Source organism: Cherax quadricarinatus, chromosome 60, assembly GCF_038502225.1.
Source record: "Cherax quadricarinatus isolate ZL_2023a chromosome 60, ASM3850222v1, whole genome shotgun sequence".
Lineage (NCBI taxonomy): Eukaryota > Metazoa > Arthropoda > Malacostraca > Decapoda > Parastacidae > Cherax > Cherax quadricarinatus.
The window spans coordinates 10,590,109-10,610,212 of NC_091351.1; the positions used below are offsets into that span (position 1 = coordinate 10,590,109).

Here is a 20,104-nt window from a genome sequence, read left to right on the forward strand (position 1 = left end):
ATTTAATACATCATATACGATGCATGACTCTGTCATAGTTGATGATCTTCTATCTGATCACTTCCCAAGACTAACAACTGTCAATCTTGATCACATCTCCAGCAATCAAGGAGCTAAATACAGAAGGAGGAAACTTATTCTCAAACCAGAACACAGACAACTTTATTAACCACTTGGATCAATGGTATAAGAATTACGAGCCCATTGGCACACAAAAATTTAATGATGATTTAATTACCACTATTGAGAGTGTTCTCACAGATCAAGTGGGCAGGAATAGGAAACAAAAACCCTCCACTATAAATAACAATAAAAACCAATGTAAATACTATAATGATCCACAGCTGCGCAATCTAACACATGCAGCTAGGAGGATTGGTAAAGCATACCGTGAATGTAGAACCCCAGACCTGCTCAGAACGTTCCAAGCTGCACTAACAAATGCAAGGAATAGAAAGGAAGAACTTAGGCAACAGGAATGGGAACAGTTTGTTAGTGGATTAAATAGGTCCACCCCTTTGAGTTTGGCTTGGAAAGGTATAAATAAAATAACCAGGAAAAAGACTGGCAATGTTGCTCATCCCTTTCCTCTTGAAAAAGCAAATGACCTCATAAATGACTGGTCCAAAACATCCAGGCATGAAAGCCTTCCATCTCATATTAGAAAAAATTTAGAGAGTACTTCTGAAGAAATGTTGAAACTGATTAATTTTATGAGCCAAAATATTGATGAGAGTGATTGCCTCTTTACCGAGTATGAATTAGATAATGCATTAACCAAAGGTCGATCAACTGCTCCTGGAGAGGATGGTATAACCTATGATATTCTCAGAACTCTAAGGCACGTGCCTGATAACCCTTTGTTGGCACTGTATAATCTCAGTTACATTGAGGGCGTTCTTCCTACTTCCTGGACCAATAGTCTCATTGTGCCTATCCCTAAGCCCCAACAGCCTGATACATTTAGGCCGATCTCCTTAACTAGTTGTCTTTGTAAAACTTTTGAAAGAATGATGCTTAACAGACTGTACTACAGAATCAGACATCAACTTTCCCCCTACCTCTATGGGTTCATGAAAGGTAAAAGTGTGCAGAACTGTATTTCCACCTTTCTCATTGCACACACCTCTACTAGTTTTACCACTTTTCTTGATCTAAAATCTGCATTTGATATTGCGAACAGAACCGTTATACTACATGAACTAGCCAAAATGAATATTGGTGGTAGCTTACTCTGCTGGATAATAGGATACCTGTCAAATAGAGTATCCTCTGTCCTTTACCAAGGCTTCAGAAGTGATTCTAAAGAAATGTCTTTAGGTACACTGCAGGGAGGAGTTCTTAGTCCCATGCTATTTAATATTCTGATTAATGCTCTCCTAAATGCTCTACCTGCCTCACCTAAACATATAGCTATAAGCTATGCTGATGATATCATGATCCATACAACAGGGCATAAGAAGATGAATACCATTCTTATGAAGTTCAAGCAATTTGTAATCGACTAGGCCTCATAATATCTTCCTCTAAAACAAAGATATTAACAAGCAAACGACATCCCCCACCCATCTATTTGCAGGGTGAAATCATTAGCTACGTTAAAACTTACAGATATCTTGGTGTAGATGTACCCTTTAACAAATCCACTATACCACAACTAAACAAGAAATGTAAAGCTAGGCTAAATGCTCTCAAAGCTGTTGCTGGCTACAATCCCAACTATGGTGCAAATGTGAGAATCGTGAGAATGATGTACATAGCCTATGTTAGGTCCTTAATTGATTATGCTGCTCCCATGTTGATATTAGCTAGAGAAAGTTCTCTCCGACCCTTGGAGTTAATGCAAAATGAAGCTCTCAGGATTATTCTTGGCTGTCCCAGATCTACAAAAGTTCTTAACATGAGGAAGGAGCTTGGTATTTCTAGTATCAGTGATAGGATTGTTGAAATTAACACTGTACTCGGTATTAGAATGTTGAGAAACGAACCAGACACTGTCACAGTGAATCTTACCAAGTGTCTAGAGGTAAATACACACAGATCTAAATGGATTGTGAAAACGTGCAATTGCATTAAGTTTTATAACCTGCATGAACTGTATCACTGTAGGCAACAAGAGCATTTCACCCCTCCATGGAAGATGTGTTCATTTAATATCACATACCTACAAGTCCCTCCCAAGAAGCTCATTGCTAGTAATCCCTTCCTTAAATCTCTTGTTAGAGCAACTGCTCAAGAAGAAATTTCTCACCTAGCTGGTAGTAACAAGTTATCACAAGTTATATACACTGATGGATCTAAACAGGAGTCTTCTGGCAGGGCTGCATCTGCTCTTGTTGCCACCTCCCTAGTTAAGAACGATAATAAATTTGTTGAGTTAGGCATAAGAATTAACAACTGGGCGTCTACACTGCAACTGAATTGTTTGCAATCCTAATGGCGCTAAAGCTAACCTATGACACTGAGCTTGACTCTATCATCATTACTGATTCTATGTCATCATTGAAGGCTCTTGGCTCATATAATGACTCCAACAACATGCTCATTGGGGAAGCCAGGTATAGATACTCAAAAATTAGGGACAAAGGAATTAATGTACAATTGCTATGGATCCCATCACACATTGGATTACTCCTTCATGATAAAGTTGATATGTTAGCCAAGAAGAGTATCGAGAAGGAGAATGTAGAATATAACTTTGGTATAACTGTGTCTAGCATTAGGAATAATATTAGGAGAGAAGTAAATAATGAAAATGATTGTTATAGGAATGCAGTTAGAAGCCTGAGTAGATCTATAACCCACTATGATAACATGAACGTAGATAAGTATGTTTATGGAGCAACTTGCAATGTGAACAGACTGACTGATGTTGTAGTGGCCAGGCTTAGGCTTGGTTACAAGTACTTCTGGCAGTTTGGGAGACACACAGATGATGATCAAACTAAATGTAAATTATGTGATCAGGCATATGGTCACTCTCTTGAACACTATGTGCTTAATTGTCCACTTATTGAGGAATACAGAGACAGACAGTATAATAACCTATGTGACATGTCAAGATATCTTATTAATGAAAATAAGATACCAGATATACTAAGCAAATTTCCTAAATTTGCTTGTAACAGATAAGTGAACTATAGATATGTAGATATAAATCCATATGTATTCCTGTTAACCCTTTGGGGCCTAGTTCCTAGGCCTTTTGTGTATCCATATGCTCTCGCGCTACCGTCCACAGGATGGATATGGGGTGCACAATAAACTAGCCACTTCGGTGGCAAAATCTAAAATCTCTAATGAACCCAGGTTATTGTTAATTTTCAAGGAAACAAAAAAACCATTGTGTGAAGAAACTGTCAGTATCTGCTAAGTTTATATAGACACAGGGACACACAAGTTCAATCAACATACATAGTGTAAATTACCTAGGATAACCCCCCCCCCCAAAAAAAAAAATAAAAGTCAAAATGACTTATGGCTGGGAGAATCCAAATGCTGGGCAAAACATATCCTCACACTGAGCTGTATATTTTTTTATTATTATATCAATAATCTCAAGTGTTAATCCTCCTGGTAACTTTTATATTGTCTGCAATACATGTATTTAAAAAAAATAATCACTAGAACACTTTTTTTAAGACCCCATGACTTTTTTTTACATACTTTCTACACTGCTACGGTTATACTATCGTAATCTTCTTTATAAAAAAATCTGCTAATAAAAACAAGTGAAAATATTTCACCCACCCATATTCTGTTTAAGTAAATAACCGGCACATTCGAGAAAAACTTATGACTATGTTTCAGTCAGACTTGGACCATTAACTAATCCAAGTGGGACCGAAACGTCGTTCAAAGTTTCTTTCTTCCATGTGCGGGTTAATTGTGTATTGTCCGTCATGGTATTGTGTCTTTTTATTCTTTATTTTCTGTTTCTTGAATGCCTAACTTCTCTCTTTAACATCCTTTGGTTTTACACTAATTATTATTTTGGAGCAGGGCGGAGTTCCATTTTTTCATTTGACTCCTAAATTATTATTATAGGGAAGCGCTAAACCTGTACAGCTCATACACTGCCTGGGTAATGGGAGGTAATCAGTGTTTTTTGCCTACTAAATCACACCGAATTTTAGCTCTTGAAAGACCTCTCTCTCTTCTCCCCAAATACATTAACTGGAGTTTACCTGGAGAAGGTTTTGGGGGTCAACGCCCCCACGGCTCAGTCTGAGACCAGGCCTCATGGTGGATCAGGGTCTGCATATAACATTATCAGAACCTACAAGTTTTACTACCTCTACTTCTGTCTAAAACTGCCTTTCTACCTGCAGTGTGCAAGAGATTACTCCTTACAAATAATATTTTGTGGTTGACAGATCCAGTGGGATGATATCATCGCGGAGCCGGAGGGACTGAGGACCCCTGACGCCTGCTGGAACTGTGCTAATCGCTGCTATGACAGAACCGAAGAGTGCTGCTATGTTTTCCTCGTTATCATCTTCGCTCCATTCATTGCATTCGCCAATGGGTGTCAGTTTGCCTGTCTAGCCTTCAACGTAAGTGTGGAGGAGACTAAGCATAGTAGAGGAAAGGAATATTCATTAATGTAAGTGTGGAGGAGACTAAGGCTAGATTAGGAAGGTAATATTCATCGTGAGGTGTATATAGTGTGAAGGCATTGAATTTGCACACTCTTGACAGACAAACTACAGTGGACCCCCGGTTAACGATATTTTTTCACTCTAGAAGTATGTTCAGGTGCCAGTACTGACCGAATTTGTTCCCATAAGAAATATTGTGAAGTAGATTAGTCCATTTCAGACCCCCAAACATACACGTACAAACGCACTTACATAATTGGTCACATTCGGAGGTAATCGTTATGCGGGGGTCCACTGTATATTATGATGAAAGTGGGAGAGCAGTAGGACACAGGGTAACAGTGGACCTAAAAGAATACAGCCTAAATGGAATAAAATTTAGGCAACACACAAAAATAGATTAATGTAACAAGATTTAATTAATAAATAAATTAATCTTTTTCTTGAATTACAAGACATGGGAGTGCGGTAGAGTTCCATACTGAAACTCCGAAAAAAAAATTAAAATTCCCTGCATCATCTCGTGACATAATGTATCCTGGACTCCACTGTGATACACATGGTTGTGGGCCTTATCAACAAACAACCTAGTTAACTAATGATTCTTAGGTATCAATGTAGGATGTACAGTACTTTTTTGACAGAGAGGAATTCTGAATCCCTTCTCTACACTGTTCTCTTTTGAATGACAAGTTACTTACCTTATCAATGTTGATAGATGAAGTATTCAGGATAGATACTATGTAAGAGCATTGTAACCTTAGGTGCTGTTCACATGTGGATGTCAGACCAAACTGACTCTCCTTCACCTCCACATTATTATTATAATCATGGAAGAGCGCTAAACCCATAGGATTATACAGCGCATGTGGGGGGATATGGAAGACATTCAGGGAACTCGAGCACCTATCCAATTCCCTAGATCAAGAGCCCCTCACCAGCATCAAGGAACCTCCCTTGAGGGGTTCATTTCCACAATAGCAGGAATTTAGTAGCATTACATTAAGGGTCTTTATATTTATATCCATAATTTCAAAACTACGAAATATCGGTAATTTTTTGCCAATTTATACAATATTAGAATGCGTTTACGTTATTCATGTTAAAATAAACAGCTTAACTGTGCACATCATGATGTTCCTCATTTAGGCTCGTTCACTTATGCATGATGGCCAGAAGGGTCAAAATATACATTTGTTAATACACAGAAAGTCCATGAGCAGGTACTGTTTTATGCATGGGAATGTGTTGACATATAACCTGTAATGTGACATATTATTTGTATTCATGGGAAAGCGTCTAAGCTGTAAGGGTCACAGCACCTTGGAATGGTATATATTTAGATTTGATCTTAGAAAGATGGTAACTACATTTCCTTGGCTCCAAAGCCTTCATCAGCATCAAGATATGCCTCTCAGAGGGGCAGAGTAATACTACCATCATTCATATATCAAGTCTTTTTTTATTATAGATTACATTACGATATCCGAAATATTGCAAATTAACATAAGAATTTCAAATTAAGCTTTTCTCGGTATTGGTATTTCTAATCAGCAGACATTTCCCATATAAATAAATCACACAAGTTGCCTATGGACAAATCTTACTGAGAAATCTCTAAGAAAGTTTCTCTAGGTACAGGTACACACAAATACAGTAACACAATTATCATCCATAGTAACATATGTGTAAATTGCCTAGGACAACCCAGGAAAAGTCACAGTGACTTATTTCCAGGAGATTTGTCCTGTGATCGAGCCACGAAGACCACAATCTTCAGAACCATCAACAAGTAATGTATACACATAATAACCATATATCTAATATTACCCTTCACTGCAAAAGAAAAATATCTGACCAAAACCATCCTCTCCTAACAGCAAGTGTGGTGTGTTGGACCGTGTTTGCGATGCTGGAAGATCAATTGTGCCACCATCAGGAAGTACTGGGAGACATGTCTGGTTGCACTCTGCAGTCCAGTGGCTGAGATGTGTGGCTTGATCTTCTCCAAGGCTTATGTGCGCTACCAGAGGCTCCCGGATGGCAGTGCTACTCAAAGTAGCGACTATTTCAATGTTTGAACTCTGGTCTCGCTACTGCAGAAGGTCGCTTTAGGGAAGCTGTGGACGAATGTCGGCCAAACCCTACTTGATGACGAGGACCACCAGCTACTAAGAAATACAAAAATAATACTTTGGAAAGAAAATATACAGTTGTGCAGGGAAAAATGTTTACTAATATAACAAATTGGTCCATTACTGCAGTTAATTTAATCAACATGATCAATGTAACTTCTGATGTATATATTTCCGATGCAACACTGAAATGGATTTTGCATTCTTAAGACGGAACAGATTATTTATAACAGACTAAGCTTAATATACAGTTTGGTCTTGTAATATGCTCTGTACACTGCTATACTAGACCAAGCTTAAAACACACTTTGGTCTATGATAGCCGCTGGATACATAAGCATTACTCATGTTCCTGTGTTTCCACTCGCTGTATTAAAGGAAACATCTAAGATAATGTAGGCTATTGATAGAGTTGCATACATTATTTTGTGAAATTTATGAATTTTATATTAAATTTTTGTATCTAGTATTGATCATCCAGTCTTTACTTATAAAATAAAGAATATTTTACTTGGATCAGAATGTCGTACTGCTACAGTAGTAAAGAAAAAAATTCCTGAACAAGAATTTTTTGGAAAATAACGTTTCACTCTGTGTAATGCTTTATCAAGTCATAGACAAGGAGGAACGTTGCATCAGTAAACGCTTGTTCTGCAACACGTCTTTACTATTTGACTTGCATAACCAACAGTTAGTAGATTTTGGGTTACACTCATAATACATACTAGTAAACATGGAGGACAGTAAAAAAAGAAAAGCATTTATTTATTAATGTTTAGTTTCCATATTAACATTTTCTTCCTTTTATGTCGTTTTAAAACTCAATCCACCATTGACTCATTATATTTTAATATATTCTCTCTTTTTAATACTGTTTTTGTCAGAATAGATTTATAGCAGTGGAAGCAGGTTGCAAATGTCTTTTGTTGATGCTAAGTAAAACATGCAATAGTAGAGAATAAAAGCCAGAGTACCCTTAGTTATGTAAACTACACACGTTCCTGTTCATGTAAAACGGCAAAGGTGGATGGGCTACCTTTTTTAATCTGCTTTCTCCTGGTACTGTATCTACTCAATGTTTCTATATAATTCTCCTCCTTACAAGGGCAATGGTTAAAGATCCATCCTCATCCTTACAAGGGCTATAGTGAAGATCCTTCCCTAACCTTACAAGGGCTATAGTTAAAAGATGCTTCCTCATTCTTACAAGGGCTAGTTATAGATCCTTCCTCATCCTTACAAGGGCTAGCTATAGCTCCTTCCTCATCCTTACAAGGGCTAGCTATAGATCCTTCCTCATCCTTACAGGGGCTAGTTATAGATCCTTCCTCATCCTTACAGGGGTGATAGATAAAGATCCTTCCTCATCCTTACAAGGGCTATTAAAGATCCTTCCTCATCCTTACAAGGGCTATAAAGATCTTCATCCATACAAGGGATATAGTTAAAGATATTTCCTCTCCTTACCAGTACTAAGTATTATCCTTTCCTTACCAGTACTAAGTATTATCCTTTCCTTACCAGTACTAAGCATGACCAAGAACGGACCATTAGACCAGCTCGCTTCCACTGCGTAAATATTGCACAGTTATAGAAGATTAATGTGCCCTCCAGATGCATTTGAGACAAAAAAAAATTATTTTTACACAAAAATCACAATGTTGTGATTTGTATTCATGTACAAACTTATTTAAGTGTGTGTGTGTGTGTGTGATGTGTGTTACACTTAGAATGATAATTACTTGTAGTAATAGTAGACATAGTTTCTTATATATCTGTCTAATATATATATATATATATATATATATATATATATATATATATATATATATATATATATATATATATATATATATATTATATACCATCTGTGATGTAACTACAGGATAGCGAGATTAGAATCTCGTTATTTTCATTCATGTTATTGTTCACAGTTATGCTCTCCCTTTCCTTGGATCCAAGCTGATTACCTTGCATGCCTATATGCTACTTTAGTGCTTCACCACTAATATAACATAATCAGGAATTCTAAAAATATTTACTCTTAGATATGTATACATATACTAATTTTCGTGATAGCTGTATTCTCACGGCTATTATTATTATTATTCACTGGAAGCCCTGAAACCTTGAGGGTCATTACAGCACCTGGGGAATGGAAGGTAATCAGCTGTGAGCCAAGGAAATGTAAAGGAACTCAGATTCTTTGGATCAAGAACTTTTCAATGGTGCAACACCAGTTGTTAGAGGCTCCTAGAGTGTTAGTGTATCTTAGTGTAATACAGTTATGTGTTAACTCTTGTGCTGGTGAGAATGTCACCATTATGTGAACTAATGTGTAATGTTGGTAGGTCATGTTTTGTTAATTGTGTCTTAACAGCAGGGTACTATTATGAAGTAATTTGATACATTAATTATGTATTTAGAATCCCTTACACTGTGATATAGCACATACAGGCAGGTCCTGCTCATACAGCAGGTTAGGTTCCGGACTACTGCTGTAAAGCGAAAATCACTGTAAGTGAAACATAGCCTTTTTTTCACTTTCAAATGCATAAAAAAGTCTGGTAACATGTTTACACTATAATATAGCCTCTCTTCACTTAACGACAGAGTCGGTAAATGAATTTAACGCTAAGTGAGGAGCATACTATAATGGTAGTGGGTTTGTGTCAACCATCTTTGATATTGTTATAATGTCATTTTTGCACTATTTATAACATATCTGTTTTTTTTTTAAATGTTTATACAGTAGTGTACTGTATATTGTAATAAACAGGATAGAGGATATCAGCTCTAATATACATTATTTAGGCATGCATACTGGTCAGAGAGTCTGTTGTAAGTCTGAGGCGTTGGTAAACGAGTACATAGCTAAGCGAGGAGAGGCTGTATATTAAGTGAGCAATAGAGCTAGGCCTAAAAATTTATATATAGTTACACACATTACTTAAAATATTTTCATCCTTAGTTTATAGTGAATGGTGAATATGTTTATTGTAGGAAGTCTGAATTAATGAAAAATTGGTATAATCAAGAAATGTTGCATTTACAAAATGCTGTAAACTGAAGTGCTGTAAAATGGGGCCGGCCTTTATGTATGTATGTATGTATGTATGTGTATACAGTGGTCCCTCGTTGTTTGTAATTAATCCGTTCCTGGAGCCGTTACTATAAACGAAATTTACGATTTACGAATCAATTTTTCCCATAAGAAATAATGTAAATACAATTAATCCGTTCCTGACACCCAGAAGTATTAAAACAAACAAAATTTTAACATGAAATATACATGTAGTACATAAACAATACAATGGGAAATGATGAATGAAACATTAACAGCATAACACTTACCTTTATTGGAGATTCTTCTTAGTGTATGGGAGACTGGAGGAGGAGAGAGAGTGGATTGTTTATAGTTTGGAAGGGGAATCCCCTTCCATCAACACCTCAGGTACCATTTGCTTTTCTGGGGTTGCTTCTCTTCTCTGTTTCTTAATGCCACTAGGACCACCTTGAGAGTCACTGGAGTCCTGTCTCACAAAATAGCTGTGGAGAGAGCTCTGTTTCTGGCGTCTCTTTAACACTTCCCTAAAATGGCCCAAGACTTTGTCACTGTACATGTTGCCAACCTGGCTTGCAACAACCTTGTTAGGGTGATGTTTCTCCATAAAGCTTTCCATCTTACCCCACATAGTAAAAATCTCTTTAATTTCTGAAGAAGGCACCTTCTTCCATCTCTCTTCCTCCTCCTCTGCAGCAAGATTCTGAGCTGCGATGTGTTGCTCTTCCTGCTGAAGCTCTTGCAGCTCCTCAGTGGTGAGCTCTTCATTGTGGTCTTCCACCAATTCTTCCACATCCTCCAAACTCACATCCAACCCCATGGAACTCCCCAGTGCCACAATTGATTTTACAACAGACATAGGCTCATTAGGGTCAGTCCCAAATCCTTCAAAATCCCTCTTGTCAACACAATCTGGCCACAATTTTCTCCAGGCAGAGTTCAAAGTCCTGGTAGTCACTCCCTCCCAAGCCATACCTATAAGGGTTATGCAGTGGAGGATGCTGAAGTGTTCTCTCCAAAATTCCCTTAGGGTCAAGTGAGTGTCTGTGGTCACAGTCAAGCACCTGTGAAACATTGCTTTTGTGTAGAGTTTTTTAAAGTTTGCAATAACCTGCTGGTCCATGGGTTGGAGGAGAGGAGTGGTATTCGGGGGCAAAAACTTTACTGTGATGAACCCAAACTCCTCGAAAATTAGGTCATCCAAGTTTGGAGGATGAGCAGGTGCATTGTCCATTACTAGCACGCACTTGAGATCCAATTTCTTTTCCAGGAGATACTCCTTCACACTAGGGCCAAACACTTCATTGAACCACTCGACGAAAATTTCCCTCGTGACCCATGCCTTACTATTAGATTTCCAAAACACACACAATTTACTCTTCATAGCATTGTTTTTCCTGAACACACTGGGATTTTCAGAATGGTACACTAGTAATGGCTTCACTTTGAAATCCCCACTAGCATTAGTGCAGAACATTAGCGTCAGCCTGTCTTTCATAGGCTTATGTCCTGGCATTGCCTTTTCCTCTTGTGTAATGAAGGTCCTCTTTGGCATTTTCTTCCAAAAGAGGCCTGTTTCGTCACAATTGAACACTTGTTCAGGTTTCAGTCCTTCACTGTTTATGTACTCTTGGAATTCATGCACATATTTTTCAGCCGCCTTGTGGTCCGAACTGGCAGCCTCACCATGCCTTACCACACTGTGTATGCCAGTACGGTTCTTAAATCTCTCAAACCAGCCTTTGCTGGCCTTAAATCCACTCACTTCACCACTATTTGCAGGCAATTTCTTTACCAAATCTTCATGCAACTGCTTAGCCTTTTCACAAATAAACGAAGTCATAAGAGTATCTCCTGCTAATTGTTTCTCATTTATCCACACCAATAATAACTTCTCAACCTCTTCCAGTACTGGTGATCTCATTTTTGTCAGCATAGTTACTCCCATTGCAACAACAGCATCCTTTATTTCATTTTTCTTGGCCACTATGGAACATAAGGTTGTGTAGGGTTTCTTATACATCCTGGACAGTTCGGCCACACTTGTACCACTTTCATATTGTTCAATGATGGTTTTCTTAAATTCAATCGTATTTCTCACCTTCTTTACCACAGGCTTGGCACTAGGAGCTTTCTTTGGAGCCATGGTAGCTGATTTAGTACTTGCAAGCACTAAAATAAATGGAATATTATGAAATATTTCGCTGGAGCACGCGAGGGGACCTTCGCTCACTGGTAAACAATGCCAGACTGGCTGCCGCCCTGGCCCACGCCGTGCGTATGCGTCCCGGACGAACTACGACTCACGAGTCAACCTATGAAAAGCGAGTCCATGTTTATACGAAAATACCCCTATGATTGGCGAATTTTACGATTGCCGGGAACTACGAAAAGCGGGGGACCACTGTATATATATATATATATATTATATATATATATATATATATATTATATATATATATAATATATATATATATATATATATATATATATATATATATATATATATATTATATATATATATATATATATATATATATATATATATATATATATATATATATATATATATATATATATATATATATATATATATATATATATATATATTATATATATATATATATATATATATATATATATATATATATATATATATATATATATATATATATATAGTTTTTATTGCATTTATGGATTTAGAAAAGGCATATGATAGAGTGGATAGAGGAGCAATGTGGCAGATGTTGCAAGTATATGGAATAGGTGGTAAGTTATTAAATGCTGTAAAGAGTTTTTATGAGGATAGTGAGGCTCAGGTTAGGGTGTGTAGAAGAGAGGGAGACTACTTCCCGGTAAAAGTAGGTCTTAGACAGGGATGTGTAATGTCACCATGGTTGTTTAATATATTTATAGATGGGGTTGTAAAGGAAGTAAATGCTAGGGTGTTTGGGAGAGGGGTGGGATTAAATTATGGGGAATCAAATTCAAAATGGGAATTGACACAGTTACTTTTTGCTGATGATACTGTGCTTATGGGAGATTCTAAAGAAAAATTGCAAAGGTTAGTGGATGAGTTTGGGAATGTGTGTAAAGGTAGAAAGTTGAAAGTGAACATAGAAAAGAGTAAGGTGATGAGGGTGTCAAATGATTTAGATAAAGAAAAATTGGATATCAAATTGGGGAGGAGGAGTATGGAAGAAGTGAATGTTTTCAGATACTTGGGAGTTGACGTGTCGGCGGATGGATTTATGAAGGATGAGGTTAATCATAGAATTGATGAGGGAAAAAAGGTGAGTGGTGCGTTGAGGTATATGTGGAGTCAAAAAACGTTATCTATGGAGGCAAAGAAGGGAATGTATGAAAGTATAGTAGTACCAACACTCTTATATGGGTGTGAAGCTTGGGTGGTAAATGCAGCAGCGAGGAGACGGTTGGAGGCAGCGGAGATGTCCTGTTTAAGGGCAATGTGTGGTGTAAATATTATGCAGAAAATTCGGAGTGTGGAAATTAGGAGAAGGTGTGGAGTTAATAAAAGTATTAGTCAGAGGGCAGAAGAGGGGTTGTTGAGGTGGTTTGGTCATTTAGAGAGAATGGATCACAGTAGAATGACATGGAAAGCATATAAATCTATAGGGGAAGGAAGGCGGGGTAGGGGTCGTCCTCGAAAGGGTTGGAGAGAGGGGGTAAAGGAGGTTTTGTGGGTAAGGGGCTTGGACTTCCAGCAAGCGTGCGTGAGCGTGTTAGATAGGAGTGAATGGAGACGAATGGTACTTGGGACCTGACGATCTGTTGGAGTGTGAGCAGGGTAATATTTAGTGAAGGGATTCAGGGAAACCGGTTATTTTCATATAGTCGGACTTGAGTCCTGGAAATGGGAAGTACAATGCCTGCACTTTAAAGGAGGGGTTTGGGATATTGGCAGTTTGGAGGGATATGTTGTGTATCTTTATATGTTTATGCTTCTAGACTGTTGTATTCTGAGCACCTCTGCAAAAACAGTGATAATGTGCGAGTGTGGTGAAAGTGTTGAATGATGATGAAAGTATTTTCTTTTTGGGGATTTTCTTTCTTTTTTGGGTCACCCTGCCTCGGTGGGAGACGGCCGACTTGTTTAAAAAAAAAAAAAAAAAAAAATATATATTATATATATACAGTGGACCCCCGCTTAACGATCACCTCCAAATGCGACCAATTATGTAAGTGTATTTATGTAAGTGCGTTTGTACGTGTATGTTTGGGGGTCTGAAATGGACTAATCTACTTCACAATATTCCTTATGGGAAAAAATTCGGTCAGTACTGGCACCTGAACATACTACTGGAATGAAAAAAGTTCGTTAACCGGGGGTCCACTGTATATATATATATATATTATATATATATATATATATTATATATATATATATATATATATATATATATATATATATTATATATATATATATATATATATATATATATATATATATATATATATATATATATATTATATATATATATATATATATATATATATATATATTATATATATATATATATATTATATATATATATATATATATATATAATATATATATATATATATATATATATATTATATATATATATATATATATATATATATATTATATATATATATATATATATATATATTATATATATATATATATATATATATATGATTGAACTTTGATTGATTGAACTTTGTATAGAAAGGGGTTTAGTTATAGGTAATACATATTTTAAGAAAAAGAGGATAAATAAGTATACACGATATGATGTAGGGCGAAATGACAGTAGTTTGTTGGATTATGTATTGGTAGATAAAAGACTGTTGAGTAGACTTCAGGATGTACATGTTTATAGAGGGGCCACAGATATATCAGATCACTTTCTAGTTGTAGCTATACTGAGAGTAAAAGGTAGATGGGATACAAGGAGAATAGAAGCATCAGGGAAGAGAGAGGTGAAGGTTTATAAACTAAAAGAGGAGGCAGTTAGGGTAAGATATAAACAGCTATTGGAGGATAGATGGGCTAATGAGAGCATAGGCAATGGGGTCGAAGAGGTATGGGGTAGGTTTAAAAATGTAGTGTTAGAGTGTTCAGCAGAAGTTTGTGGTTACAGGAAAGTGGGTGCAGGAGGGAAGAGGAGCGATTGGTGGAATGATGATGTAAAGAGAGTAGTAAGGGAGAAAAAGTTAGCATATGAGAAGTTTTTACAAAGTAGAAGTGATGCAAGGAGGGAAGAGTATATGGAGAAAAAGAGAGAAGTTAAGAGAGTGGTGAAGCAATGTAAAAAGAGAGCAAATGAGAGAGTGGGTGAGATGTTATCAACAAATTTTGTTGAAAATAAGAAAAAGTTTTGGAGTGAGATTAACAAGTTAAGAAAGCCTAGAGAACAAATGGATTTGTCAGTTAAAAATAGGAGAGGAGAGTTATTAAATGGAGAGTTAGAGGTATTGGGAAGATGGAAGGAATATTTTGAGGAATTGTTAAATGTTGATGAAGATAGGGAAGCTGTGATTTCGTGTATAGGGCAAGGAGGAATAACATCTTGTAGGAGTGAGGAAGAGCCAGTTGTGAGTGTGGGGGAAGTTCGTGAGGCAGTAGGTAAAATGAAAGGGGGTAAGGCAGCCGGGATTGATGGGATAAAGATAGAAATGTTAAAAGCAGGTGGGGATATAGTTTTGGAGTGGTTGGTGCAATTATTTAATAAATGTATGGAAGAGGGTAAGGTACCTAGGGATTGGCAGAGAGCATGCATAGTTCCTTTGTATAAAGGCAAAGGGGATAAAAGAGAGTGCAAAAATTATAGGGGGATAAGTCTGTTGAGTGTACCTGGTAAAGTGTATGGTAGAGTTATAATTGAAAGAATTAAGAGTAAGACGGAGAATAGGATAGCAGATGAACAAGGAGGCTTTAGGAAAGGTAGGGGGTGTGTGGACCAGGTGTTTACAGTGAAACATATAAGTGAACAGTATTTAGATAAGGCTAAAGAGGTCTTTGTGGCATTTATGGATTTGGAAAAGGCGTATGACAGGGTGGATAGGGGGGCAATGTGGCAGATGTTGCAAGTGTATGGTGTAGGAGGTAGGTTACTGAAAGCAGTGAAGAGTTTTTACGAGGATAGTGAGGCTCAAGTTAGAGTATGTAGGAAAGAGGGAAATTTTTTCCCAGTAAAAGTAGGCCTTAGACAAGGATGTGTGATGTCACCGTGGTTGTTTAATATATTTATAGATGGGGTTGTAAGAGAAGTAAATGCGAGGGTTTTGGCAAGAGGCGTGGAGTTAAAAGATAAAGAATCACACACAAAGTGGGAGTTGTCACAGCTGCTCTTTGCTGATGACACTGTGCTCTTGGGAGATTCTGAAGAGAAGTTGCAGAGATTGGTGGATGAATTTGGTAGGGTGTGCAAAAGAAGAAAATTAAAGGTGAATACAGGAAAGAGTAAGGTTATGAGGATAACAAAAAGATTAGGTGATGAAAGATTGAATATCAGATTGGAGGGAGAGAGTATAGAGGAGGTGAACGTATTCAGATATTTGGGAGTGGACGTGTCAGCGGATGGGTCTATGAAAGATGAGGTGAATCATAGAATTGATGAGGGAAAAAGAGTGAGTGGTGCACTTAGGAGTCTGTGGAAACAAAGAACTTTGTCCTTGGAGGCAAAGAGGGGAATGTATGAGAGTATAGTTTTACCAACGCTCTTATATGGGTGTGAAGCGTGGGTGATGAATGTTGCAGCGAGGAGAAGGCTGGAGGCAGTGGAGATGTCATGTCTGAGGGCAATGTGTGGTGTGAATATAATGCAGAGAATTCGTAGTTTGGAAGTTAGGAGGAGGTGCGGGATTACCAAAACTGTTGTCCAGAGGGCTGAGGAAGGGTTGTTGAGGTGGTTCGGACATGTAGAGAGAATGGAGCGAAACAGAATGACTTCAAGAGTGTATCAGTCTGTAGTGGAAGGAAGGCGGGGTAGGGGTCGGCCTAGGAAGGGTTGGAGGGAGGGGGTAAAGGAGGTTTTGTGTGCGAGGGGCTTGGACTTCCAGCAGGCATGCGTGAGCGTGTTTGATAGGAGTGAATGGAGACAAATGGTTTTTAATACTTGACGTGCTGTTGGAGTGTGAGCAAAGTAACATTTATGAAGGGATTCAGGGAAACCGGCAGGCCGGACTTGAGTCCTGGAGATGGGAAGTACAGTGCCTGCACTCTGAAGGAGGGGTGTTAATGTTGCAGTTTAAAAACTGTAGTGTAAAGCACCCTTCTGGCAAGACAGTGATGGAGTGAATGATGGTGAAAGTTTTTCTTTTTCGGGCCACCCTGCCTTGGTGGGAATCGGCCGGTGTGATAATAATAAATAAATATAATAAATATATATTATATATATATATAATATATTATATATATATATAATATATTATATATATATATATATATATAATATATTATATATATATATAATATATTATATATATATATATATATATATATATATATATATATATATATATATATATATATATATATATATATATATATATATATATATATATATATATTATATATATATATATATATATATATATATATATATATATATATATATATATATATATATATATATATATATATATATATATTATATATATATATATATATATATATATATATATATATATATATATATATATATATATATATTATATATATATATTATATATATATATATATATATATATATATATATATATATATATATATATATATATATATATATATATATATATATATATATATATATATATATATATATATATATATATATATATATATATATATATATATATATACACACGTATATGCATGCAGTAAGATCACAGTAAACAGGTGATTTCATAATATGCAAAACAACCACTGTGAAAGAATAGAGAAATTCTATTCTATAAACTTTACTGTTGAGTTTGAAGAAAATAACTCATTGCCTTTTCTAGATGTTTTAATTATTAAGGGTAATAATGAATTAAAATTTAAAATTTACAGAAAACCTACAAATAACTGTTCCTATGTCCACTATTATTCCTCGCATCAAGATAGAGTCAAACTGTCTGTTTTCTCTTCAATGTTTTTGAGAGCTTTACGTATTTGTAGTCCAGAGTTCATAGATGAGGAAATATCCAAAATTTATGAAATAGCTAATGATTTGAAATACCCAAGAAAAGTAATTGATAAATCTTTTAAAATTGTTAGAAATACTTTTCACAATCCAAAAAGGGACAACCAACCTTATTCAACTAAAAATATGTTGGTTCTCCCTTACTATGAAAACTTGGTTGTTATGCCTTCTCTTCTTAAGACTTTTAATATCAAAGTTGTATTTAAAAATCTTGATACAGTAAAAAAAATTTTGATGAAGAATTCCCCCCAAATTGCTGACGGATGTGTCTATAAGATTCCTTGTCAAATTTGCGATAAAGTTTATTATGGTCAAAGTGGTAAAAGTCTCGAACTAAGATTAAAACAACATAAATATAGCATTAGAACTGGACAAGATTCCAATGCTCTATTTATTCATGTGAGAGATTTTAACCATCCAATTGATCTTCAAAAAGTTGAGAAAGTTGTATCAAGCAAGTAAATGGTCGACAGGAATATAATTGAATCTTGTTTCATAAAAAGCAGTTTTGACAATAATATATTTCCTTTGGTTTATATAAATTAGATCCATTTATAATTAATAGAATTTGGGAAGAATTTAATACATTGGACAAATAATAAATTTTAAAATTCTTAATTCTTGGGTAGAATAGTTTGTTAGTGGGTTGTGTGAAGGACCTGTCTAGTTGGGCCAGCGGACCTGCTGCAGTGTTCCCTTTCTTGTGAGTCGCACGTCAAGTGTTGCTTTGTTGTGGGATGTGATAGTGAGGTGTGGTCTAGACCCTTTATATACCTTCCTTTGATGCATTACTTTTATTGTTCCTTGATAATGTGAGTAGTCACGAAAGCACTTCGAATTTCTCTATTCTTTCACAGTGGTTGTTTTGCATATATATATATATATATATATATATATATATATATATATATATATATATATATATATATATATATATATATATATATATAATGTATATATATATATATATATATATATATATATACAGTAGGGCCCCGCTTTACGGCGTTCCTCTAATACGGTCATTTCAAATTATGACCAAAACTCGCTATATGGCTCCCCCCACCTGACTTTCTAATACGGTCACCGTGCCCCACCCTGTTTACATTCTCTGTGAGCTCAATAAGCACCAAGTCTCTCCATTTTATCTGGAAACTCCAAAATTTCAAGTGTTTTTAAAAGTTATTTGATATTTTATATATACTCTGATAATTATACTTATGTATACCTGTACCTAAATAAACTTACACACTATGCTGGCATGCAGGTACACATTAAAATCAGTAAGAGTGTCTTATGTCTCCAGACGCCATATTAGTAATGATAATAATAATCATCGAGTCTCATTTAAATGTCGTATATTACTTTAATATACACATTTTCATTAATCCATCTATGATATTTTTTCAAAATAATAGAATATATATATATATATATATATATAAATATATATATATATATATATATATATATATATATATATATATATATATAATGTATATACATACATACATGCATACATACATTAAGAGAGAGAGTTGCATTCTTTATTATACTGTACTAACTGTTGTTAGGTAACAATCCATTACTTTTTCAATGGACAGTCTGGTCTTTTGGAACATTTTTGCTGCATATTTGATCCTTAATACTACCACCTCACTCAACTTTGGATGAAAAGGTAATACAGAACCTATAGAAAAGATAGTGCAAGATAAATTTTAGCCAGTGTGGGCTCTGTTGAGGGGTTCACAACCCATGAAACATGAATGATAACCATGTGCATTATAACCAGAGACTGAGCTGGTAGAACTGACGACCTCCAGGTATACACTGAAAAAAGTCTGGTTTACCTATGCTGTGTTTGAAGATGAAGTGGGATTTGATTTTTTTTTTATTTGTGGCCCCCATTTATCTGGGTTTGCCAGTATATCTAATAAGCATTGTGGCTAACCTGAATGGATTAACAACTCTGTAAACATACTACACAACACTGTGTTAGCATTGAGCCAGCAGATATATGTCTCTCTGGTGAGAAGAACCTGAGGAAGCCATGCCTCAGGAGTTGGGCAAGATGCAACACATTTTTCCTGTCACACATTGTGTAAGGGAATGATGGGGACTCTTTTCTAA

The 20,104-nt window shown here is 35.9% G+C and overlaps 1 protein-coding gene across 3 annotated transcripts in view; it reads left to right on the forward strand.

Annotated features, from left to right (window-relative positions):
- LOC128694399 (caveolin-1-like) overlaps positions 1–8,500 on the forward strand; it is a 76,160-nt gene extending 67,660 nt beyond the window's left edge. For all 3 annotated transcript variants that reach the window (XM_070097926.1, XM_070097924.1, XM_070097925.1), the window contains exons 3-4: positions 4,377–4,556; positions 6,482–8,500. In XM_070097926.1, coding sequence (XP_069954027.1) covers positions 4,377–4,556; positions 6,482–6,682 — 381 coding nt within the window. In that variant the 3' untranslated portion in view covers positions 6,683–8,500. The remainder of the gene's footprint in view (positions 1–4,376; positions 4,557–6,481) is intronic.
- Positions 8,501–20,104: the final 11,604 nt, after the last annotated feature.